At 37.2% G+C, this 27,760-nt stretch overlaps 1 protein-coding gene across 3 annotated transcripts in view; it reads left to right on the top strand.

Annotated features, from left to right (window-relative positions):
* LOC136848105 (nucleoredoxin-like) overlaps nucleotides 1–27,760 on the top strand; it is a 449,329-nt gene that overhangs the window by 417,431 nt on the left and 4,138 nt on the right. For all 3 annotated transcript variants that reach the window (XM_067120320.1, XM_067120318.1, XM_067120319.1), the window contains 6 exons: nucleotides 18,612–18,866; nucleotides 20,172–20,272; nucleotides 22,327–22,522; nucleotides 22,935–23,025; nucleotides 23,771–23,889; nucleotides 25,776–25,924. In XM_067120320.1, the coding sequence (XP_066976421.1) occupies nucleotides 18,612–18,866; nucleotides 20,172–20,272; nucleotides 22,327–22,522; nucleotides 22,935–23,025; nucleotides 23,771–23,889; nucleotides 25,776–25,924 (911 nt within the window). The remainder of the gene's footprint in view (nucleotides 1–18,611; nucleotides 18,867–20,171; nucleotides 20,273–22,326; nucleotides 22,523–22,934; nucleotides 23,026–23,770; nucleotides 23,890–25,775; nucleotides 25,925–27,760) is intronic.

The following is a 27,760-nucleotide window of genomic DNA, read 5'->3' as shown; positions in this document are numbered from 1 at the left end:
AGGACCTGCTCTCTCTCTCTCTCTCTCTCTCTCTCTCTCTCTCTCTCTCTCTCTCTCTCTCTCTCTCTCTCTCTCTCTCTCTGTGTGTGTGTGTGTCTCTCTGTCTGTCTAAATCATCGGAAACAATTTCAACCGAATTTTCTTAACATTTTCAGAAAATGTCGGCCATGAGCCAAAGCCCATTTGTTTAGAATTTTTTTAGCGATCAGTATCGGAGCTTATAACTTAATTGAAGAAAATCAGCGGATGTTTTTGGAAAACTGCCGACCGTTGGACGTGCACCAGCCCCTTGAGTTATGGTGGCTATCTGGAAGAGTTATGGTCGAGACCTCTACTTCCAGTATAGATTCAACTTTTTTTTTCTTTCTTTTTAATAGCTCAACAGTACTCGTATTGACCTACCATCAGACTTGTTCACATAAATCAAGTGGAGACATATGGTTAGATTTTAGCTGCTGACTGTTTTTGTGTTAGATTAATTATAAACTTGGATGGTATCATTTTATGGCTATGAAAAACGTGGATGGTATCTTTTTAGTTTATACAGACTCAGTTAGGTTTCCATATTATAGATATATTTTTTATTGCTCTTAGATTATGGCTATCACTAATTAAGTATAAACCAGGCGTCTTTCTTTGTTGATTAAATATAAATTCAAATATTTTCATTAATTAAGTATAAACCAGTCGTCTTTCTTTTTTGATTAAATATAAATTCAACTGTTTTCATTAATTAAGTATAAACCAGTCGTCTTTCTTTGTTAATTAAATATAAATTCAAGTATTTTAATTTATGTTAAATCAAAGTAGAGCCTATAAACTATGGATGCAATTTCTTACCGAGGGCTTCAGCATGATTTTCTGCTTATGGCGCAAATGGCTTCGCTTAATGAGTTAAGCACCTTTAATAGCCATACCCTTAAGACGAAAGCTAGGGGTGAAAATTGTCTTTTTTAAAGTAGAGGGTCTTCGCTTCCTGTCTAGACGTTCTTAAAATAACCTTGTAAGGTCATACGAGTAATACCTTATTATGGTGGTTGCGTTGCGCTGGAAAGTAGTGCAGTTAGGTATGTGATTTACTCGTTGGGTGTCGGTCTTGCTTTTATGAACAAGTTGTTGTTCTGTCTTAAGATTAAGATTTATTTTATTCAGCCATGTAAATCTTCGAGGAATATAATTTTTTTCTCTTTATTGCTCATTGTATTCCTGCGTTTTTTTTTTTTTTCTGTGAACTCTTTATATTTGTGAGTTAAATTGTCCGTCCCGTCAGTCATCGGAAATAGAGAAAAAGTAGATCCCATTTTGTCAAACAATTTCCCTTGCTGTTATCAAGACCGTGGTCGTATCATTCGTGTACGTAAATAGAGAGAGACTCACTCCAGACATAAAGCAATATGGAGCCTCTGTTTGACTTTCAGTAATTCTTAATAACCGTCGTGATTTAAATCCGAGTATTCGTAGTTTTACAAAGAGTGCAGTAGTCTGCTCGGTCCCGTACATTTTGTCGTTTTAACGTTCTACCACTATACCTGGTGCGTTTTCAAGTGCAAGGAAAATATTAATTATGGTTCCCAGAGAGAGAGAGAGAGAGAGAGAGAGAGAGAGAGATTTGTATTTCGCGAAAAAATGGAACACATGCTAAGAAATATTCTGTACTGAGGTAAAAAGCGTGAGAGAGAGAGAGAGAGAGAGAGAGAGAAATTCCTTTATCAAGGTATTCCTTTTTGATAAAGAAAAGCAGGAAATCACTGTGAAGATATTCTTTGCATCAACAGAGAGAGACGCAAAAAAAAAAAAAAAAAAAGATTCTCGATTAAAGTCTTCTTCGTATCGAGAGAGAAGAAAACAATTTTTGTTAAGAGAAAGATATGGAGATGATGGAGGGGCGGGTTAGCTTCTCCTTATTCTAATCCGGTCTCCCCTTCGCTTTCCCCTTATCTTGACAAGAGCGGGCAATTTGTCCCAGGCAGCCTGAATACAGATGGCAAAACAATTCACATCTCCCGTGTGATATCCATATTCTATTTTGGGTCGCTTCTTCATGTCATCTGCAAAGAGACAGAGAGAGGGAGAGATAGGCGTATTTCAATTACTCCCTGAAATAATTTGTCAGAAAGATGGAGTACAGAGGGAGAGAGAGAGAGAGAGATAGAGGAGGGAGGACATTTTTAATCTACGATCCCAAAGTAGTCGAGGTAGAACGTTTTGACGTGAATTATGTATCGTAGTTAGTCGACTGTGGTGAGTTTCTACCTAAGTAGAGAATAACATTGAAGTTAGCATCATTTCATCGACATACACTGGAATTACGTCTTCTGAAAGGAAGTCGTATGTGTGTATATGTATATATATATATATATATATATATATATATATATATATATATATATATATATATATATATATATATATATATATATATATATATATATATATATATATATATATATATATATATATATATATATATATATATATATATATATATATATATACACACACATATATATATATATATATATAAATATATATATATATATATAATATATACATGTAAAGTGTGCGTGTAGGAGGAGCCATTTTCTTTTGTACTTTTATTCCATTTTTGCCCCGAAATGATAATCACAGAAAGAGAGAAAGAGTGAATATGAGAGATATATTTTCCCTTGCAGTTTCAAGGAATATTAGTGGGAATCGTAGCGTCAGGCCAAGCGTGGTAGGCCCTTGTCGAAAGTTTTCCTATTTTCTTCACCGGATATTTCAGAATTCTGAATTTGGACCGGGGCCATTCTTCATAGGAAAACTTTTACGAAACTATTCCACTCACCGTCGGGAAAAACTCCTTTGTAGGCCCAAACCATTTCATGCAGTTTGGGCAAAGTAGAAAAAATTTGGAAAAAAGTTTCTCTCTTAAGTGAATTCACCGGAAGGAAGACGACCAGTTTGTTTTGCTTTTATCGTTGTTTACTTATTTTCTTTAGAAATTTGGTACCTGTATGTGTCCCCCCGCAGCATCTGTGTAATTTGGAATTACTTGCGTTGATGGTAATGTAAAGAATATTAAAAGAAGTTTGAGCTTAGCAAATGAATAGATGAACCGCACTTGCATATTATCATCGCTCTCCGCTCGGCGGTAAGAGGAAAATTAAGCGTATAGGCAGCGCTGACACCAAAGAAAACGTGACCGCGCATCAGAATGCTGTTGGGAAAACGCGGCAACCTGATGAAGGACGTGATAGGAATTACGCTCCGTAGCTGCTCTCCTTCGCCTCCTGTCTGTAGAAGGAATATAGAGAGAGGTAGATGAAAAGAGAAAAATGCTTGACAAAGCAGAAGAGTCATATAAAAGCGTTAAAGAGGGAAAGAAATAGGAGAAATGCATAGGACGCTTATGCAAATTGAATATAGATGCAGGTGTCCAGGTGCAAGTGTGCCTTTGCATCATGCTTCTGCATTGTGCCATGGTAGAATTGACAGATGTCCTCTGAACACTTCGCTGAATCTGCAGTGTTCTGCTGTGAAAATTGCCCGTTGTTATCACAGCAGCTCCGTGGATGATCTGAAATAAAGTCTCCTATGGGGTGACGAAAGTCCCATTAATCCTTGAGGGTTTCTTCTTCTCATAAGGGCTTTCATAAGTTCTGATGTAAAGCGACCTTCTGTTAGATGTGCTAGTGAGGGAATTCGTCCTTTATGGAAGCCTTCGACTGCATAAATAGGGCTGGTCCTATAGTGTTAACTCCCGTGTCTCTCAAAAACTATTGTACCGACGCTCACAACAGACCTTATGTTCCTGGCGCTAGTTGGGATGGGTCAGGTTAAGGTCTGACAGTACCAGGATAGTAGCAGATCAATTATTTAATTGCAGGGGGGAGAGAATTCCATACTCTGGCATTAAGTGGTAAGAAGTACTGACCAGGTCAGTTAACGATGTAGGTACTTACTGTATATCTTATTTTGAAAAAGTGAAATATGTATCCATATATTTATTTTCTCTGTGTAATCTCCATTACCCTATCTGTAAGATGGAGACGATAGTCTACGAGTAATACCACCTGAGGCCACTCTCTCTCGCCCTTTGCTATGAAGTATGCATAATGAAGATGCCACAGCCTGGCAGTCTGAGCCTGGCGTTCACTAACCGTAGACTGGTCTCTCTCTCTCTCTCTCTCTCTCTCTCTCTCTCTCTCTCTCTCTCTCTCTCTCTCTCCTTAAATTACCGTCGGTTTGTTCTGAAGCAACTGCGACTCAGTGGATGCTGGAACCACCGTAGGTTCACTAATAAACAAATACATCTCTACCACAAATGCGCGGTATACAAACACACGCAGTGAGCTTAATCATTCTTCAGTAATTTATGCCATTACACGCGTAACATGTATCCGTACGCACAATTTCACAGTTGCGATGCTTTGTCAAATAGTATATAATGCAAACAATTTAAAAATAGATGCTATAAATAATACAACGGGTGCGATATCAGTCATGTATCTGGTCCGGCCACATGCATTTCAGCGCTTATGATGAATTTATGGAAACCATCCCAGGCTCAACTGAATTGTATTCGCTTGGCTCTGATACGAAAAATTGGGATCGGGCTGACATATTCGTAAGTGGAGGGGGACTCGGGTGTAAGGGGGCGCCGGGGGAGGAGGGAAGCACTTGTCATACAACTTGATTTGTTTTTGTGAAATTCCCTCCTCGGCTTCAGGATATAATGTGAATTTGTGGCGAAATGCGCTATGGGAATGGTGCATGGACGACGGGTTTTTGCCGGGTAAAATAGATTCACCGATTCTTGTTGGTAGAACTGATTTGAAAATCGTTTTGCGTCTTTACAAAACGATTATTTTACGTGGAAGAAGAGATTTTGAACTTTTAAATACAGGTTGGGTGGCATGCCGTCATGTCTAATTCAGTTCATTTTTACAGAAATTGTTTGTGGATCAGTTTCAGCTACAGGGAATACACGTGCGCGCACACGCACACACACACACACACACATATATATATATATATATATATATATATATATATATATATATATATATATAGAGAGAGAGAGAGAGAGAGAGAGAGAGAGAGAGAGAGAGAGAGAGAGAGAGAGAGAGAGAGAGAGAAAGTCAAATTTTTACAAATAACATTTTTTTGTTTTCAAATATTAAGCCAAAAACAACGTTAAGGTGTTATTTGAAGCTTAAACACATACACAGATTATATATACGAGCTGTATTTATATATATATATATATATATATATATATATATATATATATATATATATAGTATGTATATATATATATATATTATATATATAATTTATATATAATTATATATATATATAGTATATACATATGTGTGTGTGTGTGCGCGCGTTGGGATGATACATAATCATTACTCCTAAACTAGATTCGAATCCGGGTTCAGAGGAATCGTTTCTTCAGTTCATTTGAAAGTATATTGAAAGTTATTAGGTAATCAAGGAGTTAATCGCTCGCCTATGTTGGTCCGATTTACACAGCTATGATGATTGTTGGTAATAGTGTAGAGAGAGAGAGAGAGAGAGAGAGAGAGAGAGAGAGAGAGAGAATATGCTCACCGGCGAGTGTCATTACGTATGGCAGCGCCAGAATTGCAGCTAACGCATAAAATATATTCTGTTGCAATTATTATGTGAATACCACCTAATCTGTGACCGGATTATAAAAATTTCACCGAGTAATCTTAATGTTCCACATAATAGAAAAATTACCTGACTCTTAAATATTATAGTAAAGTTCAGAGAGAAGGGAGAATATTAGATCTTATAACAGTGATAATGTGAGTGTTGATATCAATAAATCCAGAAGTAAGAGTGAAAGGTTCGCTTTACAGATTAAATTAGGCAAAGAGAACAAATTACTCAAAACAGTTATCATCTACGCTTGATAGTGAACGCTGTTTGCGCAGACTGCAATCCTCAACAAGGTCAATAACTTTACCTAGTCAACCCTGTCACAAGTGGTAGCCATTGTGGAGCCAAAAGATTCGTAATACCTCTCAGCATCATCGCACATAAAACCATATAGAGACCAACTCGTCTTTTTATTGACCTTTTGTGATTCATGGCAGTGACGTGGTTTTATTCCCGGTGTGTAATTGGAAAGCCATATACTCGTAAGCGAGGAAGTGTTCATGTACTTATTTATTATAAAAAAATTTGTTTTAAAAACCATAGTGAGTCGAAAATATACCTGAACAAAGTTGACTGGGTGAAAGCCTGGGTCCTAAGTTGCGGTACTTTACTGCACAAAAAGGTCTTGGTATCAACTGGTATTATGTAAGAGAAAGAGAGAAGGAGGGTCATTTCAATGGCTTATGTAACTGATGTAAAAACACACATTTTATATGATTGATATATATATATATATATATATATATATATATATATATATATATATATATATATATATATATTGTATTGTGTGTATGTGTATATTATATAAAGAGAGAGAGAGATAGGAGGGCTTTCCGCTGACTTCCCCGTCTGTCTGCAACGAAAGCGAGAGATTCGGAGGAAATAAAGGACCAGGGTAAACGTCTTCATAGCGGACGGAAGTGTTCCGAAATGGCAACTTGAGTTTGGTCATTGCGGTGCGGCAAGGGTATTGCAGGGTTGGTGGCCCTTCCCCCCCAGCCTCCCATTCTGCCTCTTGTCCCTCTATGCTGGACCGTCTTAAGGAGACTGTAATTGCCTGGGTAGGAAGTTAGAAAAAATGGAAAACGAGCAACGAAGGAGCAGGCCAACTTGAGTTGGGTAACTCTGAGAGAGAGAGAGAGAGAGAGAGAGAGAGAGAGAGAGAGAGAGAGAGAGAGTATGAAAGGAAGAAGCACAGCGAAAGTGTACAAGGGAGTAAACAAGAGACTGAAGAGGAAAACTGATGCGAGAAAGCGACGAGAAGAAATGGAAATAGAAGGAAGCCAAGTGTAAGAAAGAAAAACAATAGCAGACAGAAGACAAGAGTAAACGAGAGAGTGAAAACAAAAGTAAGGAAGTTAACTCTGTTAAAGAAAGAGAACTTGTGTAATGAGATGCAGAGGAAGAGAAGACAAGTAGCTGAGGGAGAAAAGCATTTGGTTTTGAGAGAGGATTTAAAGAAGGATAAAGAATAAAAGAGATTAAGGCAAGACAGAAACTTTTGAATCAAAGTTGAGAGGAAAGACTGAGAGAGAAGGTAAACGAAGGAAAAAATGAAATAGTGATTAGATGAAAGTTTGAAGAAGGAAATGCAGGGTGAAAACAGGGAAAGGAGAAAATTGCGCTTAGAGGAAATAGAATCCGATACGAGAGAACGAAAGCGAGTGTACGGGCTTCAGAAAAGCAGCTAAATAAAAAGAAGTTAACTACGATTGAGGGGAAAAGAACTCTACAGGACAAGAACAAACAACGAGGATTCGGTAGACAAAGGAAATCATTGCTATAGCGAGTGGACACAGAGGTTATCTTTTGAAAAGGGATTGCAAGGAGTAGTAAAGCAATTACAAAAATTCAGAGGCGGAAAGACTGAGAAACCCCCAAGATGGGAGTGGAAAGCAGGGCAGGTTAAAGGAGAAGGAGAAGAAAGTAAGAGAGGGGGAGTGAAGAACCGAGGGCAGTTAAATGAGGGTAATTTGGGAAACTTGAGAGGGAAATTACTTCATAACAGTTAATGGCTGTTGAGAATACGGTACATGCAGAGAGGCAAAAGACGAATGTGAAATAATAATAAAAAAAAAAGGTCTTCGCTGAAGGAAGAGAGAGGGATTGTAGGAGGGAGGGGGTGAAGCCGATATGGGGCCTACTTCAAATATCAATTTACGTTTTGATTTCGTGTTCTTGTAACATCGGTCCGTTTATTGGAATTTCATACCTTTCCCCCGAAGGCTTTCGTATTACCCTCTCAAGATTGATATCGATATTGATTTCTCTCTCTCTCTCTCTCTCTCTCTCTCTCTCTCTCTCTCTCTCTCTCTCTCTCTCTCTCACACACACACACACAAACACATCTTGTATCTTACTGTGTACTTCGTAACTGCAGGGTATACAAATTGCTGTATCTCAGCCTTTGCATACGGTTTCTCTCTCTCTCTCTCTCTCTCTCTCTCTCTCTCTCTCTCTCTCTCTCTCTCTCTCTCTACACACACACACACACACACACACACACACACACACCTTGTATCATACTGTTTACTTCGTAACTGCAGGGTATACAAATTGCTGTATCTCAGCCTTTGTGTACGATTTCTCTCTCTCACTCTCTCTCTCTCTCACGTATACACATACACATACACTCACACCTTGTATCATATTGTTTACTTCGTAACCGCAGGGTATACAAATTGCTGTATCTCAGCCTTTGTGTACGATTCTCTCTCTCTCTCTCTCTCTCTCTCTCTCTCTCTCTCTCTCTCTCTCTCTCACACACACACACACACACACATATCTTGTATCATACTGTTTACTTCGTAACCGAAGGGTATACAAATTGCTGTATCTCAGCATTTGTAGATGAGTGTACGTTGATAAAAGATAAACTTTTTAGATGCTCTAAAATCTTTGTGTGTTGAAGAAGAAGAGAGGAGAAAACTACTCCTAATCTGTCAAGACTGCTGAAAGAGCGGGACGAAGAAAAATATTTTATAAAAAAAAATTTTGATTGCATGCTAGTTACCAACTTTTGAGAGTAATTCAGACATTCACATGCTGCAGAGATGTTTCTTGTTGTTGCTTCATGAATGGTCTGAAGTCCTGTGCAGATGGACCCACCCTCACCCTAGTAGTGGAGACAGTGTTGTTTCCTTTAGTTACAGCAAAACAACAAGGAAAAGAGTGAGCCTTCGCAAAATGGAATATGAGGGACTAGGTTTCCGGTTATCAAAGAATGGAGTTGGGTTTGAAGTACAACATTGAAGGTAAATATTTTGAAAAGCAACAAAGAGATGCTGTGACGCTGAAGCCAACAACAGTCTCTTTAGAAGTTCCATGATTTTGCCTCAGTGGTCGTTCCATGCAGACAGCTGCCTGCAGTTGTAGATTCATAGCACATTAAGCACTTATTTCCATATTCAGAAGAGGATTAGTGTCATTCACCTTCAAGCGTTGTAGCGCTCTAGGAAAGGAAATGTTTAATGCGCTTAATAAATGATTCCATCTATGTCATGTCGCAGTGAAAGGCGAGCGCGAGCTATTTGAAGTTGAATGGCCTGAAATTCATAATCGTTAGAGCTTATTCAGTATGCAGATGGATATTAAGGGGCTAGAGTCTCTCTAATATGAGACATTACAAAGTAATTGAGCACTAAATAAAGGGAGCTTTATGGCCGAAGGGCTTAGGCGATATTTGGCCGTATTTCAGTGGGTTCTAAAGACGGAAATTGGTAATCCCGGCGCTTGGTCCCTCGTTCCCTGACGCCCATAATGTATGCGAGATCACGGGGTATCGCCGAGATGGTGCCTATTTGTATGCTGTGCATACATGAATAAAGATACGTGTATAGTAGCAATTGCTGTATATGAAAATGTGTTTATAAATATAAACTCCCAAGTCCCGCGCCGTGTTTACCATTTGATGTTCATGATTTGAAATTCAAATGGATTTGCCTGTTCCTCGAGAACGTGAGGTGTCATACCTGTGTAGGACATTTATGAAAGGAGGTCAGTGAACTTCGTAGTGCTTCAGAAAATATAAAACGAAATCTCCGACATGCTAACGATGTCATTGACGTGTGTTCCATAACTACTGATGTTATTTATTTTTTTTTATTCAAGTTTTGTCACAGAAATGAAATCGTCACACAGTCGGAGAGATCTCTAATATTGTCCTTGTATGTGTAACTTAGTGATATGGCAAGAGAGAGGATTGGTTATAATGACAGTATCCCTATTACGTCATCATTGCTGTGACCCCAGCCTCTCCTCGCCAGCTAATCTTCTTATCGTCTCGACGAAAACAACGCCTTCAAGTGTTACAAGAGCCTTCTTTTCTCCCTTTTTTGTATCCAGACGGCTGGGGTTTGTAGCCTGAAGAACAAGAGGGAGAAAATAATGTTGACCTTAGTGACGGTTCTTACGTAATGACCGTCTCTCTTTAATCGCTGTCGCAAAGAGGGAGCTTTATAGAGAACACCCACTCACGTTGGTGGGTCCTCTTTGTGACCTGTTTCCTGTCACGCCAGACTCCTGAGGTTCCTTGAAAGTTTCTAAACATAGAATTTAGGATTTGGCTATAAGCTTCATGGCTTTTTCTCTTTCCTTTTCACCCGCAATATAGATAAAGGATATTATGTTTTACGTAATAGTAAGTCGATAAAGTTAAGATGAAGTTTTGTCTGCTCTCTTGCTCGTAGGTTGGCCGGAAGAGATTGATTTAACATGACACTGACATCACAACGTCAGCGGTCCTCAGAAAATCAAACATATTTGTGGATGGTGCATGAAAATATTGAAGCAAAGAATATATATGTATGCTTGTATATTTTATGAAGAATTTCTGAATTGTTTAGGTCAGACATATCTCTTAAGAGTCTCTCCGATGCAAAGAAATTTGGTTTTAGGACATAACAGCATTGCGAAGATATTTCCTATGTCACCCGTACTGGGCCCAGAGTCGTTTATGTTGAAATTTCATGTAGAATCAGAAAGTACAAAAGGAAAGCTATCGTCTGTTAGTAATTACATTTTTGATCACCGAATGTATGGTTTTAAAGGAAGTTCGATGCATCGGCCGTTTGGTTACCATTTATCCTTAAGCTAAGAGTATCCTCTTTTTCACATTGTTCATTTTAGCAGAAGTTTTGGAATAATCGTATAATATATATTTTGTAACCGTTCAAGGAACTAATAAGAAAAGCTTTTATCTCATGTTATTGTAGCCTATCTCTTTCTCTCCCTCGTCACAATTTTTTGACATGTGTTAAGAGAGCGGTCGTCAACATCAGTCTTGTGTAACCTATGTAGCTCCTTAGTCAGTGTACGTCTATTCAGGTACTCTTGGTTAATTGGTTCCATAAATTAACTTTATATATAGGTAGGCACATAAAGTAGCGTAGACACCCTGACTGGAACAAAAGCTTTTCCCTTAGTATAGTCGGTAAAGCTTTGTGCTGTTAATTGGAAGACAAACTCACATCATGACACACCACACACACACACACACACACACACACACACACATATATATATATATATATATATATATATATATATATATATATATATATATATATATATATATATATATATATATATATATATACATATATTTTTATATGTACACATATATACACACATTTTTTTATATGTATTATTAGTAACTGGTTTTGTATTCGTTCTCCTACACAAGTTCATGGCCATTCTTTGTGTTCTTCAAGAATGTATGCACTTCATGAATGCCGATGATGATTATATTTTTAAATAGTACTAGTATAGTACATTAGCGAAAGTCACTTGCCAACCATTGGGAACCTGAACTGTGGCCACCTTTGGAGCAAGACGAATAAGGCAACTGTTGACACTGCTTTACATAGAGGCAGAGTGGAAAGAAACAAGAACACGTTGAGGAGTAGGAAGAGGATGAGGAGAAAAGAAGGAAGGGTGGGAAGTCGAAGAGAGAGAAAAGGCTGCATTCAAGGAACGCGCCTACATGACCTCTTTGCGATCTTCTCGGTGTTTACTTTTTCCGCGTCCGTGATTTCTGTCAGTAGGCCCTTGCTGTTCCTGCTTTCTGTTGGATTTCCTCTGTTCTTGCTTGAGTCCTTTTTTTACGTGGTATGCTTGCCTACTCTCTGGAGAGAACTTTCCCATTTTTTGGCAAAAGTTGCTCCGCCTGATAAACAATCGGGCAATTAGTGTCGTTGCCTTTATCATGTAAGATGCTTTTCGTCTGTGTGTTGAAAGCACTGTAGGTGCTGATGTCTGATGCTATTTACTTAATGCTATTTCTTCTCAACATATTTGGTACATCATGCTTCCTAAAGTCTGTATCCCCCACCTTTTTACGTGAAGTTGCACTTTTAATTGTTGTTGGTGCTAAAACTATTTATTGAACTTATGAGTTTCCTACGCATTATTAAGTTTTCAGTTCTCAAATGTATTTATTTGGTATCCAGCCGAATTTTGGCATTTAGTTTTGCAGCACCCTCATGCCCATTCTGTCATTCGGTATATAAGATATAAGCGGATAATTATGTTGGTGCCGTTTTGTACTAGTTTTTTCTTCCTTATCTGTGATAAACATCTAATGACTTGGTGTTTCCTTTTCAAGTTTTCTGTTTTTCTGAATTGATCTTGAAATCATTTTAGTTATAGATTACCTTGTTAAGCCCGGGTTTCGTCTCTCATACGTTCTTTGAAACTGTCTGTGTTATCATCATATGGGACGTTCATCATCATAGGGTTTTCCGTTCGTCTCCACGAATTCTTTTCCTTATTTTTAATCTTGATAATTTATAACAAATCGTACTGTCTATATATGTGTCGTATCATTTATATATGTTTCATATGTATATATACACATGAATTTTTCCCTGTTCATTCATATTTATTTACATTCAAAATTAGAATTCTGTCATCTAACACGGGTCTGCACCATGCATTCCAAATGCACAGATTGTATGCAATTAAGAAAACCATTAATACTTACTTCGGGTCGAGTGAGTCCATTCGAGCTACATGAACTGTAAGGCAATAATGTAGCGTCCATGAATAACTCATCCCCTTGGATGCGGGAAATGATGATTATTGTCTTGAAGGGAAGTGGGACACAGACTGCGTCTTGGTTTTCTGATTTATGGAATCTCGTAACTGTTAAACTAGTACTTACAGACTCGGATGGTCCCCGGGTTCCATTATGACCGATTGCAGCTTCCAGCAGACCGCAAAAGTTCTTTACAAGATTCGGTGCCGTCTAGGGTTTTATAAAATGATATGCTAACCACGCGCTCAGGCCCTCTCCTTTATCCGGGTGTGGAACTTACTTGCGGTTATAAACTCTGATGGCCAAACTGTACATATTTACGTAAATCTTGAGTTCTGTGTATATTAAAGTTATTGTACACTAGACAGAGGCCCATGAAACGGGCAACCCAGTGTTTTTAAGTAGTTCAGGCCTGATTGTGCAATGTTTGGAGCTTGGAATGGATGAGGTGGGAATTATTCCCAAAGGACTCGACAGAGGTATCTTTTTCAGGTACAAGAGTCGGGAAAACGGAGTTAGGAGAAACAGTCACCTACCCCTGTGCTGATTCACCTTCAAAGAAACTTAATAATAAGTTATTTGGTTGTACTTTAATCCTTACATATGTCATAGATCTGTTATTATTAGTTGAACCAGTTGGTTTAAATTTCTAAACTTCAAGGCAATGATCTATTATTTCCCCTCTCTTGTTGTTTATAAATCATATTTTCTGTGCTAAGTCCGACGGAATGAGAATCGTAATACCCTTTTCCGGCCAAGAAAAAAAAATGAGAATGAGAAACGAAGCCAAAATTCAGCAAAGTAGAAGAATTGGGGAATAAACATAAATAAAATACCTGAACACCCGGGTTTTTCTGTAAGTAGTTTATTCGGATCGCTAAAAAAAAAAAAAAAAAAAAAAAGTTTTACACTACCTTTCCAATTTCCTGTCAAGACCAGAAAACGTTACAACAAGTTCTGTTTACTCTGAACCGAAAAATGGTGTACCTGTTTATAATTACTTTCAGAATTGTAAAGCGTTGTACAGCTTATTCTACTCTATGTTGTTTCGCACTTAGAGAAAGGCTTCTTTCCAGTTTATTCTTGTCTGCTGTTGCACAGCATTTCCAGAAATGATATCAAGTTACAGGAACATCGCCTGGAAAACTTAAATTAACACCGTAAAACGCCGAACTTTACTTTCGTATTACGCGCCGTCTGGCTTCTATGGTTCTTGGCCTCCATAAACGCGGCCGACAAATGTTACCCAGTGGCGGGAAAATTGCGCATTTTATTTTTTCTTTTATATCTTTTTCCGTAAATGAGAGATTAAAAATATGGGGAACGCAAGGCGTGAGAGTGATTTAAATATAACTTTCTGCCAAATTACAGTGAGGGAAATTTTACTTGTGTACATTATTTTTATATATGAATAAAATGGGCCTCGTTATACACGGTCAGACGTACACATACATACACGCACATATGTATGAGTGTGTATCTGTATGTGCGTGTAGGAGTTTTGAATAAAAAAGTAAAGATAGATGAGGGGTAGGCAGTGTTTGTTTAGATAAGGGAGATGATGTGTGGATCAAGCTTTTGTTATACAGCTGTTACGTGAAAAGTTTAAAAGTGAAGGGCAAAGCTGTATGCGAATAAATATGTGTTAGAATGTGCAGACGTGAGAAGGACTAGTTGGAAGTAAAAGTGGGTCTTAGACTAGAGTGTCTCCATAGCTGTTTAATATCATTATGGATGGAGTAAGGCAAAAAAGTCAGAGAAAAGACAGGTGATGTAGATACAAAGTTGTGGTATAAGCAAAGGGTAGGGGAGAGCAACTGTAGAAACTAGTACAAGGGTGAAAGTTTTTACAAGAGGAGAAAGTGTAGAGTAAATGTAAGTTAAAGTAAAGTTATGTGAATAAATGGAAACCGTGAAGATGAGGTAAAAAATGTCAATATGAAGTGTGGAAGAATGGGAGCAGTCGGATCGTGCAGTTGTTTGGGAGAAAATCTAAAAAAAATGGCGGTAGGATGACAACAGGTGTTTTTGGAGAAGATTACGAAGAGAATTGGAGTATCTACGGAAGCCAACATGGGAATGTATGAAGGAATTGTAGAAGTGTGGATGAAGAATGCAAAAAGGAAAAAAAAAAAAGGGTGAAGTTAATGAGATGAATTTTTATCTACTTCCTAGTATATGGCCTATGAAAACTAAAAAGACGAGAAATTTTGAGGTAAGAAAGTTAGCTTAGGTGAAACAGTGGATCTGGGTGTTTTTGAGATCGTTTGGTCATGTAGAAAGATGAACTGCTAGTGATCCTCTTGTGTAGGTATTTGAAGTGACTACTACTATGAAGGTTCCCTGCATTTAAACTACTCAGTGGTACATTATATATAATAAAATATAACCTCATTTGATGGCCGTGTGGTTTAATGCGCGGCACTGTAGTCCTGAGTTCTTGTCTTCCGTGGTTGGAGCCCACGAGACGACGAACTTATCATTAACTGAAAAAATTCCTCTCCGGGTAACATATGAAAATATATTATTTCCGAGGTAGAGGGAATTGGATATTAAAGGACATTTGTAGCTTAATGCTAGTATATGAATCATGGTGATGTGATAAAATTAATTCATAATATATACATATATATATATATATATATATATATATATATATATATATATATATATATATATATATATATATATATATATTTAATATACACTCCCTTCTGTTATGCTTAGCAAGTCTTTCTATGAATTAGGTTGCTAGCCTCATCCTCTTTTTCTTGACCCCAGCAGAAGTTGTTACCAAGTTACATACATAATGAGTGCGCACGAGAGTGAATGTCGATTCTAAAAGTCAGATTTCCTGAACAAGCTCAGTGAATTGTATGTTGTTATGTAATGTTTTGGCCCTGCTCTTTTAAAAGCGGCCTTTGCCCCTCGACGTAAAGTGGGAGGATTGACTGTAATGTGGGTTCTCCTTTTGCCTCTTGAAAAATCACTACAATGTTGCGGAGGTTTTTGTGTGATATTTCTTCCGACAGCGTTGTTGCCGTCCTTTGATTTTTCACTAATTACTTTCCATGAACTGGCGTGCTATCATGTAATATATTAACTTATGTAATATGTAAACTATATCTCTTGATCAAAGGTCTCCGTCAGATGACGTCGTCCGTCAACATTTCCAATTTTGATGGAAGTGAAAAGTACCAAACGAAATAGAAACTCATTAAAATTATTTGTTCAAAATCCCTACCTAGAGTCGTTTTTTTGAGGCCAGTTCATCTACAAACATCCGGGCTCCAAGGTACCTCTGTTAATATATGCTGTCATGACTTCATATGTTTTATATATTCACAAATTTACCAAGTTGAATTGTATGTTTTCCCCATACCTTTGGATTTGCGTTTGGCAAATCTCCTTGGTTAGCAATTTTCCCCCGCACATGATCTTTTTATTGATACGAATAGGTTTGTTGATTTCTCAGTTTTTATTGTTTGTTCCCTCTGACCTTTTAGCCTCCGACCCCCGACCTTTTGAAACTACACTTATAAATCATACCATCAACTTTGAATGTTCTAGAGTGAAGCGAAGGAACTTGTATTTTGAATTTCCTACGACATTCCATTTTATTTTTCAGGGTTCACTGCCATTTTGTATTTAGAATTTCAGTAAACTCTGACTACAGTTTTCGCACAAATGTTTCTGTTGTTGCATGCTTTCAGTGTCAATAAAATCTAGGGATATGTTTTGTTGTAGTTGGTGAGCCATTACTTTCAGACATTTTGCTTTCAGAGTTCTTCACACAAAACACACCTGTTTTTTACGCAAGACTTTTTCTGTCGGTTGTTGCCGAAAAGGTATGTGCTTGATTTGCACCTTGCTTTCGCTATGTCTGTTCGTCGGACATTTTATGTTGTACGTCCTTCTAGTGAATTCCCATCAATGGAATTTCGATCCTAATGAAAATGCATAGATTATTTTGAAATTGGCCACCTGTATGTAAACTCGATGTGAATTCTCTAGTACCTTGCAATGAAGGTAAAATCTGTATGCAATAAAAACAGCAGAAATACATGGTTTATGCCACTTGGGAGGCCTGTTTGTATGCAGACACTTTTATACAGAATATTGAAAAAAGGTCAAATGACTGAACTCGGGGGCTTGTAATAAAGAGGAAACTTTTAAGGACTTAGTGATAATTACTCTTCTTCGTCTGTCCGTCTGCCTGGTTGTTCACCGGTTTATTCGTTATGTTGTCCCTCCGTAAGATGGTTTTATTTACCTCAAAAATATTGGTAGGATAGAAACCAAAGGAAAATGTTTCGTTAGTCATTCGCCTAGCTTCCTTTGCAGGATCTATGCGTACTGTAGCTCCATACTGTACTCGTGTATGGGCGTTCTTTGATAGAATTTATGAATATGAGCTTTCAAGGAACTTAGGCAACAATAAACCACCCATCCCTGCGGCCTTCTTCATGTTTATTAATTTATACATTCCACCATTTGACTATCTTAGATCTTTATTAGACTACGACTACAAAATGAGTAGAAACATAAACGACTCGCCTTCAAGATGTTTGTATGTTGTATTTTAGATTTATTTGATTATAGGGCTATTTCTGGTAGTATGTAATTTTGGAAGCCTGGCAGACATGTTGCTTATTGTGTTCAGGTTGCAATACTATATTTACCTTCAAAATGCTTTCACAGTTACCTTTTGGCTTACGTGCACTCCAGTATCCATTCTTGAATACAATCAGCCATCAGTCTTGGTGTCTCTGATGGGAGATGCAGTTCCATCCAACATAACTGAAAGTAGAATCTTCCGTATTGTTTCATTGTTTTCCTTCTTTGAATTCCACCTCTGTTTCGTCTTCCCCATTTTCAAAATAGAAAATGGCTAAAAAAATCTTAGTATATCTCTCTCTCTCTCTCTCTCTCTCTCTCTCTCTCTCTCTCTCTCTATAACAGATTTTCCATGGGAATGCTCTCCAACTTTCCTTAATAGTGTGTAAACTTCTTAGCTCGCTGGAGATGTTGTATTCTCGGCTATTTAGGATTTATCCCGTCGGGAGGGGAATTAAGGTCTCCTTTTACCTCGGCGGGCGGGGGGTTGATGCCCTCCGTTTGCATTCGTTTGTTATTGCTGGTTTCCCTCCCTACCACCTCAGGTTTCCGGTTCTCCTCAAGTATTTGTTTTCCGTTCTGGATATTGTAAATTGGGAAACGCATAATATTAGTGTGACGTATTTTTCTTATGTTACTTAGTTTCGTGTGCTACACTTATCTTGAAAACCGTCATTGTGCTGTAATTTCTGGTTGTTTATACCCTAAATTCCCTGGTGTTTCCTTGCATCGAGTTTTTCTTATCCTTTGCCAATTGTTTCATTACTCATTTCCACGCTGCTGTGTATCATTTTGTAGATATTTTTCTCGCAACTTACAAATGTCTCTTCACGATTATCATTGCTTTTGTGTCTTTCATATGAACATCATTCATTTATTCATTTAACAATCACTGCCTCTCCACAATCATCATTGTTCTAACCCTCTTTTATTCTTCTTTTCATTAAATTTTCTGTCCACTTTTTGTCCTCCTTTATCCTCTTTAGCAGTTCAATCCTATACCTGTCGTTCAAAATTCCACTTTCTTTCTGTTGATCAACCTCCTTCTCTCCGCAGACATGATTCTTCTAACACAAACTTTTGTTCTAATCACTCCTGTCTTATTATTCATCCTTGTTCTTCCTTTTTTCCACAGTCATCATTCTTATAAAACTTCTACTTGATCCTCCTTAGCCTTTCCATTGTGGTAACTCATCTTTTTCTGCATCCGCTTTCTGCAGTGCACCTACGTTCTCTCCAGTCAATTATTCATCTAATAGGTACCTTATATCCTCCATTCCAGGTTCGCCTCTCGCGCCAATACCGGGTCACCGGCATCCCCTCGCTGATCCTGATCGATTCCAGAAGCGGTCGAGTCATCACCAAGAACGGTCGAGAGATGGTCACCCGCGACCCGGAGGCACTGACGTTTCCCTGGCGCCCCCGACCTTTAGGGGAGGTCCTGTCAGCCACCACTCTGGTCGATCCCGACGGCCAGACCGTCACATACGACTCCATCAAGGACTCGTACAAAGGACTCTACTTTTCAGCACATTGGGTATGTCGGGTTTTCGAGAAAGGGATATTTTTACCTTTGTTGTTGGTGTTTCTTTTGTTATCTTTCGTTGTTACTACTATTTTTGTGGATTTTTTTTTTTACTTTTTTTTATTACTGCTGTTGCATTACCGCAATAAACCTTGTTAAAATCGCTTCATATATTCAATTTAGAATGATATATGTATTTACTTAAATTCTCGTTCCAGATTGTTGTCTTAGCAATATTTGGTGCAATGATATTTTGCTTATTGTTCTGACCCATGAAAAAAGTGCCTTTTCTTCTTAATTTTCGTTATATCAGTAGATATTCACACTTAATCTGCAGTAAGCCATGTTATTTACTTTGTTCATTTTTACATCCAAGTTATTACATCACGCTTACAGATATCACTAATACGCATTTCTGTTAGCAGACGATAGACAGTTCGTTTGCAAAAACTCAGATGAAATCAAATAACATATCCGACGATGGGTATAATTACATTTTAAGGTACAACAAACTTAAAAATTAAGATATGCCTTAAGTACATTGTACTTACCCGTTGAAAATAGTGATGGAATTGGTCATGATGACGCTGATAAAATGCAGTGATTTAATTTTTTGTCGAAGATATCAAGTAAAGTTCTCACTACACCTTGATGTTCACGATATAAGCTCAAAAAATTATTATCCCTCAGTAAAAATATGAAAACTCATCATCTATTGAACTGTGGTATGCCTGCTTTTAGAAAAATAAATAAAGGTATATTAGTTTTCTTACGTTAAGCACCAACATTCAAGAATCAAGAGCTTCTTGCACATTTAACAAAGCTAGTTGATTATTTGTGTTGAATGGTTACTATTCTTAGAAGAAATCGTCAAAGATTCCTTTCAGAATATTTAATTCAAGTATTTCATCATGCTGATAAAACCTCAGATCTATTGATCGCGTCCGTGTAGTTTATATACTAATTCTAACGTTCTCAGATTCTTTAAACTTAACGAATGTGGTCAGAACCTTAGCACCCAGGTATTCTTTCAGCGAATAGCTGTATTTATCGTATGTGGTATTTCGTTTGTATATATATATTTCTTTCGAGGTGTACTAAGGCTTGCCTAGTTACACTTTTGTGCACAAAAGCAAAATCATTATATTCGGAACGTTTTTCAAAATTACTAAGAACTGAATTTACTACCAATTGTGGAAAAAAAGTTGATATAAGAAATTAAATAGTTATAGTGCTGTCGTTACAGAATTTTTTTTTCACAGATGAAAAAACGGTACAATTCATCTCGTTTCTGTTTATATTTGTTTCTGCTTCCAGTGTCCTCCGTGCAAAGCCTTCACTCCACAGTTGGTGGCTGCGTACGAAGAGATCAAGAAGAAAGAAGGCAATTTTCAAATCATCTTCGTCAGTTCGGACAGGTAAAAGAAAAAATAGACATTGAGTGGGTGGATTACAAGAATGGAGTTTTTTTTAGGGGGTGTGGGGGACTATGGTGGACGCTCGAAAGGAACGGTGAGGCGAAGGTATGAAAAGGGGATGCGAATTTATTTCTTTTCTCTAAAAATGTATATTGTTTTCTTTAAGAATTTTTAAAAGAGTTATTCTAATGGGGCACAGCCTGGCGTGAGTGATTGTTGCTGTTAGTAAATTTCTTTGCTTTGTGACAGATCCAGTTTCATGAATTTGCTTCATGCATTGTGCTAAACACAGTTTCGTTTAGTGTAACTATGATGAAAACCAAGATAAAAAGAAGATAGGAGAAAAGGCTTAAATTCAATCTGGCAATTTCATTTCGTGTTTCCATGTTCCGGATCGAAGTGAGTAGGTCTACTTCCATTTTAGGAAATGAAATAGGAGAGAGAGAGAGAAAGAGAGAGAGAGACTGACGGACTGAAGTACTGTACCAGTGACAAGTACTCTTGCAATGGTTGTCAAGTGGGGGAGGAGGGTAGGGTTGCAATGTCAGACAAAGAGTTGCTGTCAACAGGTTTTTTCTCCCCTCGTGCGTTTTTTTTTTTCCATTGATTAACTTGACAACTTTCGATTTTTGAGTACGTTCGCGTCGACAGTCCTCCTCTCAGTATATTTGCTTGGTTCGTGAATTCTAGTTGATGCGGCGCTGTCATATTTGGAATTGATTTTTTTATTTCCATTTTCTCGTAAATGGAATTTGCTTTTAAAGAGGCTGTCTTTTTGCCATCAAACTTCAGTAGATTTGACTGCGCATATATGAAAGTGATTGTCGCAGACATAGTGCTGACGTGCTTCTGCTTCTTAATGGACAATAGACGCTAGACATGCAGTCAGACTATTACAACACGACATATCCCACTGGAAAAAAATGAAGTGTTGCTTCCGTTCATCTTGATTTATAGCAGCTCTTTTAAACAGTCCTTGACTTCTAATCAAGGCTCGAGTAGTGTAGAAAGGAAATGTGAAAGGCAGTTGCTGAACAGTTTTTCGCCGTAGATCCTGCTGTAGTCATTGCAGACAGTAAAAGTTTGATTTTCTTAGTGAATATGTTTAAAATTTCAATTCGTAAGACAACTACTGAATGCCAGACTTCTGGGACATAGATACTGTACCGTGATACCTGAGCAATACCAACCCCCTCCACACACACACACACACACACATACATCATCATCATCATCATCATCATTCCAGTCCCGAGAGCGATATAATAGTTAACACCCACAATCTTCTTTTAATGGAAAAAAAAAATGCTACCGAAACTTCCCACAGCCCTTAGGAGTCTGGCATGTGCAGCCAAAGGGTAACAAGACCTGAGAAGGCAAACAGGGTGAGCTCGTATTGAAACTGCTGTGCTTATGATTTGCCTATGGTTTCTTGTTATTTTATTCCATTTACTACGATATTACTCATCTGTTCACTTTTTCCCATTTGGACATTCGCTTATGTGGAAACGTTCATTGTAAGCTCATGTGTGTGTTTATTCGATTGATATAATAATGTTGCTTTGTAAATGATTTTATTGAACTCCCAAATTAAGTTTTTAGCCCAATCGTACATTCATATGTAGTTTATTGTATGTTAATTCTAAGTTTAAAAATAGCTTAATGTTATCTGAAAAAATTACAAATTAGAGAGAACGGCACATAAAGATCACCATGAGGGTCCAGCTGGTGTCTCTTGAAATCCTTTTAATGTCGTAATCTGGAAACAAACGAGCGATAGGATCTAAAATATTAATCGTCCTACATGACCAAGAAATTTTTCCACTGACATGAAATTTCCTGTCATGTCCAGTAGACTCGCGTAACCGTGACTGTTTTGATTTTAGTTTCAGTACAAGACCACGTGCCCAAAGATTTGATCAATTAATTCATATTTGTTGCAGAAAATAAGGAATTTAAAACTATTATAAAGGTACTGTACAGCAACATAATGGTAAATAAAAAATTACAATGCACATAAAATAACAAAATTAATTCTTGACATTACTGAACAGGAGTGAAGATTCATGGCGTGCCTATCACAGTACTATGCCTTGGCTGAGCGTGTCTTGGGAGGAAGAAACAGCCCGGAGAGAGCTGGCCAGCTCTCTGGAGGTGCAAGGGATCCCTACTCTGGTCATTCTTGCACCAGACAATACAGTCATCACCACAGACGGGAGGGCAGATCTCACTGAGGATCCACGTGGCGAGGTAAGTTTCAGAAATTCATTCCTTCTCAGAGGATACATATCGTTTTTATTTGGAAAGGATATACAAATTATTCTTTTGAGGACGTTTGTAGACGGGAACAGAGATTGCTTCCATTTGATAACATTCAGTCTTAGCTCCTAATAATAATTATTGGTGTCACTTATTGTGCTGTTTTCCATTATATGATAACCTGAGATCAGTAACTCGAAAGCTGTATACTTTTATTTAGTTATGAAGTCCTTTGAATTGTTCACTTAAAAATTGTCTGTGTCGTCTTTTTTCATATACATTAACGTAATTCCATTTGCTTTTAGTGCAGTTTTGAAGCTGTCCTTTTCAGAATTTATATTTTACTTGTCTAACGTAAGTACGGTGTCTTACTCATTCTCTGACCTCTTGCCTTAACCAACAGAGGTTTCCGTGGCGACCACAGAGTGTGGATATCCTTGCAGAAAGACATATGGGACGCCTGCAAGAAAGTCCTTGCTTAGTCCTATTCACAGGTAATGCACCGGTTCCTTTATTTTGGATTGTATATTTCCATAATTCCATGGATACGCTATATATACATAGCAATTTCCCCCTCTAATGTATTTACCCTTTCCGGTTTGTACTTTCAAAGTTCATTAGGTAACTGATAAACTACAATGTGTTTTCTGCAGTTTTCATTTAAGCTCAGCTGTGAAATTATCAAGAGACATTCGTGTCTTTCAGCCACCCTCCCTGGTGGACAATTTCATTAATAGTATCTCGAAATATTATCTTTACGTCTCTTTCAAATTTTTACAAATTTAGTTTCTGTCATTGTGTGTAAATAATGTTATCGCAGTGAATACAACTTATTTATTTCGTGAAAAAAACCCTTGTTGAAAGAAGTTGTACTCCAAAATATTAGTTTGCATCGTGATATATTAAAACCTTCGTGGTAATAAAGATATTGTCAGCTTTCATTTCATGCATCATTGTTACACAGCATTTTGATTTTTACTACTATTGCTACTACTACTACTACAGTATGGCCACATTAGGGCTGTACCATTAAGGCATCTACTCTATATATATATATATATATATATATATATATATATATATATATATATATATATATATATATATATATATATATATATATATATATATATATATATATATATATATATGATATAATTTGGTGAACTGAACTGAGTCACTGTTAGAGGTAAAAAAAATTTGAAATTTGGAGTGTAGTGAGACTTCTTCACTTTACAGATGGAGAAAATACTGAACTACAATTTGGCCGTGATGTTCTTTTGCCTGTTGCTGAGGAGTATCTACTGGAGCATTCTCACGAAGGAGGGCTGACTCTACACTTCTTTGTGGCTGGAGAGGTATGGTCTTATTTAATTTAAGTAGTGAAAATGTGGTTAGATCGTCATTAACTGTACAAATTAGATTCTGTCAGATTTTACTTAGTAGATATTTAGCTTAGCTGTTTTATGGCACATGACTAAAGTTATTTTATTTAACCTTAAATCTGTTTGGGACTTCTTTGCATAAAGATGGTTTGCATGCCAAATGAAGGGTAGGACTTTTGACTGGTCTCGCAGTGTTTATTCATAAATGATTTCATACGATTGGTTAGCTCAATGTAGTTCCAGAAGTGCAAGGCCCACCTGCTGTAAAGGCTAACCTTTCTGACTAGCAAGAAGTCTGTATAGAATTAATACTTGATCAATTATAACTGTAGAAGGAAAGAATTCTTTTGATTCTTGTGGAGTAGCCATCGCAAGATTTGCGCTAATTCTCTGTACAGCATTTTAAGGGTATTCATAGTATATATTTATTCTTATAGAAACTACGACCCTTTAATAATCAAGATGGTAATTTCTAAATGACATTGATGTGTTTCCTCGTTTTCTGTCCATCATTTCAGTTTATCACATTCTGTCTCATTACTGTACTCTGTTCATACTATAGTTGACCATTGCAATTCCTTAAAGAATAGTCATTTTCACTCTCGTATGGCCAATTAGTCTTATACGCTTAATTTTTGTAGTATTGTGCATGGACAGCACCAGATACAGTGTTATTGTGTTGTATAACAGATTCCAGTACAGTATATATATATGTGCCAAAGCACATTTATAGTTTGTCATATAGTTCCCGGAATTATTAGTTTCATTCTGCCAATGACAGATATCACTTTGAAAAATGAAATAAGGTTCTTCGAAATATCATAGGTACAGTAAACAAGGTTCTTCAAAATATCATGGATACTGTAATTGACTTTTCTTTTGGAACTAAGACTTTATTTTGGTATATTGCTGGTGTCTTCACTGCAGATTAGCATCTACTTTCTATTTTGTATTTTCTTAGATAAGCTTACATTATTGGGAATTTCATATTTTACAGGAAACCCGAAAAGGCTTGGATTCCTTCCTGCATGTTGTTTTCGTGATTTTCCCCGCGGGTTTTGTTTTGGGGGGGGAGGCGTGGCAATGTACATCGGTACTCGTATTTCAGAATTTTAAGGAAGCATAAACCAGCGTCGGGGTTTTAAACCGTATTGATTTTGAATACAATACAGCCTTCATAACGCCATACAACCCAAGTTTCTCGCAGAATCCTTTTGTATGATAATTTGGAGCTGTGATGCCCAGGAAGTAAATTTTATGAAAGGGAGGATACTGCCATGAGTACAGACGACCTGTTTATATTGAAAATATCACTCTGACGTCACCTCGCAGCAACATTAAAGAGTCTGTTCTTTTTTTGTATAGAATAAAATCGCAGAGCCACGAAAAACAAAGCTTGCAGATGCCTTCCGACCGGGCATGGAATGTTATGCCTTTCATATTTAACTTAGTTCAATACTCAATAATGAAATTATTTTAATTGTAGGAAATAAAATTATCACTATTGTGACTGGACATCTCTAGTGGCAATGTCATGGTTAAGTACAGCAGTTGTAAAATATTCTTGCAAAAATTGCTGCATTGTATGTATTCAGTCTTGATTCATTTGCTTAGGTTAATGTTCATGTTGCAGAATAGAGATTTTGGACTAAGTATATAACTTGGTAAAATAGATTAAGAATTATCCTTTACTTTCATAATAGTCCAATCTTCTTTCCTGGCTGTTGTTTTGTGCATTAGTGTTTATAGACCTTGATGCAAACTGAACCCAATAAATATAGACTTGAGTAGTGAAATGCAGTTAGGCTCACAAATGTAAAAGTAAGGATTCTTTCTAATTTTTTCTTGCTACCCCAAAGGATGAAGTTGCAGACAGTGTGAGGGACTTTGCTTGCTTAGATGACGTTGTGCCTCTTGTTGCAATCCTTGATCTCTCAGAAGGTGCAAAATATCTGCTAGAAGAGGGAGTTGAAGTGTCAACAGCCACCGTCCACAATTTTGTCACAAGGTCTGTATGTTTTAGGTTTTAATTTATTGCAAGCTATTTTATTGCTTATTCTTGTGTGGTCACTGTAGCACTGTACCTTATTTTTTTCATACAGAACTGGGAAGTGTAAATTTTAGCATATAGTCAAATGCAGCATTACTATGAATTGACTGTAAAAAGTCATGTATTATTTGATAATTCTGTAAATCATAAGATATTGTTCTCATGCAGTATCTTGCTAAAGATTAGATTTTATGACGAGATATAAGACACTATTTTACATATATTTGTGATATTTTTATGAAAAACAATTTATATTACCTTGAACAAAGCATTGTACTTTAAGCATTTTTCAAGAAAATAATCTTATGTCTAAAAAGTAAGAAATCCCCCCACATGTCTTAGCCTCCCTTTTTCAATACAAAGCTTTAGTGTATGATTACCAGGTATCCCTCATTTTTTTCTAATTTTATTCTTATTTGCTTCATTTTCAATGGTGTACTGTATTTACGTTCTTATTTATTTTAGTCCGAGATTCTCTTAGCTGTACTGTATATCATTCCTTACATCCATTCCTGTCTTCTTATTTTGTCTAACGGTCCATAAATTTTTAAACCGTTTTGGTGTTAAGATCCATTTGGCTAATCTATTCTTGTTTACTGTCTCTGGTAACTTCGGTCTTAGTAATGTATATTTCACACCATTGATAAAGAGGACTAGCTCCCTTGGACGTTCCCCCTTCTTGGAATGCAGCATATTTCCCCCTTAAAGAATAAGTGCTTTTTGTTGTGTTAAACCTCTAATAATAAAAATACAGTACTATATAGAAAAACCCTTGGTTTTCCACAAACCTTAAGACCTCCCCTTTAACGAACACTGACTCGAATGAAGATAATATGTTCCCTAGATTTAGGGAGCTCTGTTCTGTCCCACAGCCTCTCTTTATCCTGGTGACCTCCTTTCTAGTGTTGATGACATTTCTGACTCACTGTCATCTCTGCCCTCTTACGCCTATAATATTTGGCAGTGATGAGCAGCTAGAGGATTATTTTCCTAATTTTGGACTTATTGCTGGACTTAATTTTCTTCTAGAAAGCATTTATTCCAGTCAAACATCCAAAACCCCGTATCCTACTCCCCTGCACGTTCAAGTACTGGAGCTTCCAAGCCCAAGAAGCTGCCTTATCAGGTTTCTCAAAACTTTGATGTTCTTTCTCCCTGTTCAGTACAAGGGCCTTGTTCAGATGTAAATAATGAATTGAGAAAATGGTTACCCAAGATGATTACATAAATGATCGTTTCAGTTCCACTAAAAACAACAATGACCTGTGCCAACTCTGTAAGAAAACACAATGATCTTATTTCCCCCAAACTGCATGAAAAACTTAATTCAGTGCTGTAGAATTGCAGTCTGTTCACAGATGTCTCATCCCTTGGAGGTGATGGCATAAGGCTTTTGTATAGCAAGCAAACTTTATACTCTTGTCAGTCATCTGGAACTAAATGTGGTGCTAATTGGTCTTGCAGGTTTTTTAGGATCAGATCATGGTTCAGACTGTGATCATTATGTTCGGCAATGCAACATTTGTACGGGAGAAAGGGGTCCATATGTTAGCGGTGGGGGTGGTGGTGGTGTAGAGGGTGGGAGGTTACAAAAAATGACATTGTCTAAGACCCTGCATGGTGCACCTGTTAAAAAATTCTTTTTATATGTCAAGGTAACCGCATAAATATTGGTAAGCCTATATACCACCACAATGCAAGTAAACAACAAAGCCTACATCAATTTGCACTCATATATGAATATGTCCCTGAAAGAGAATGCAAGATTTAGAGTCAAACCTCACTTGAAGGTCT

The sequence above is a fragment of the Macrobrachium rosenbergii genome, chromosome 18, assembly GCF_040412425.1.
Source record: "Macrobrachium rosenbergii isolate ZJJX-2024 chromosome 18, ASM4041242v1, whole genome shotgun sequence".
Taxonomy (NCBI): domain Eukaryota; kingdom Metazoa; phylum Arthropoda; class Malacostraca; order Decapoda; family Palaemonidae; genus Macrobrachium; species Macrobrachium rosenbergii.
The sequence above is the reverse complement of the archived record's forward strand: the minus strand, read 5'-3'. Positions and strand labels throughout refer to the sequence as shown.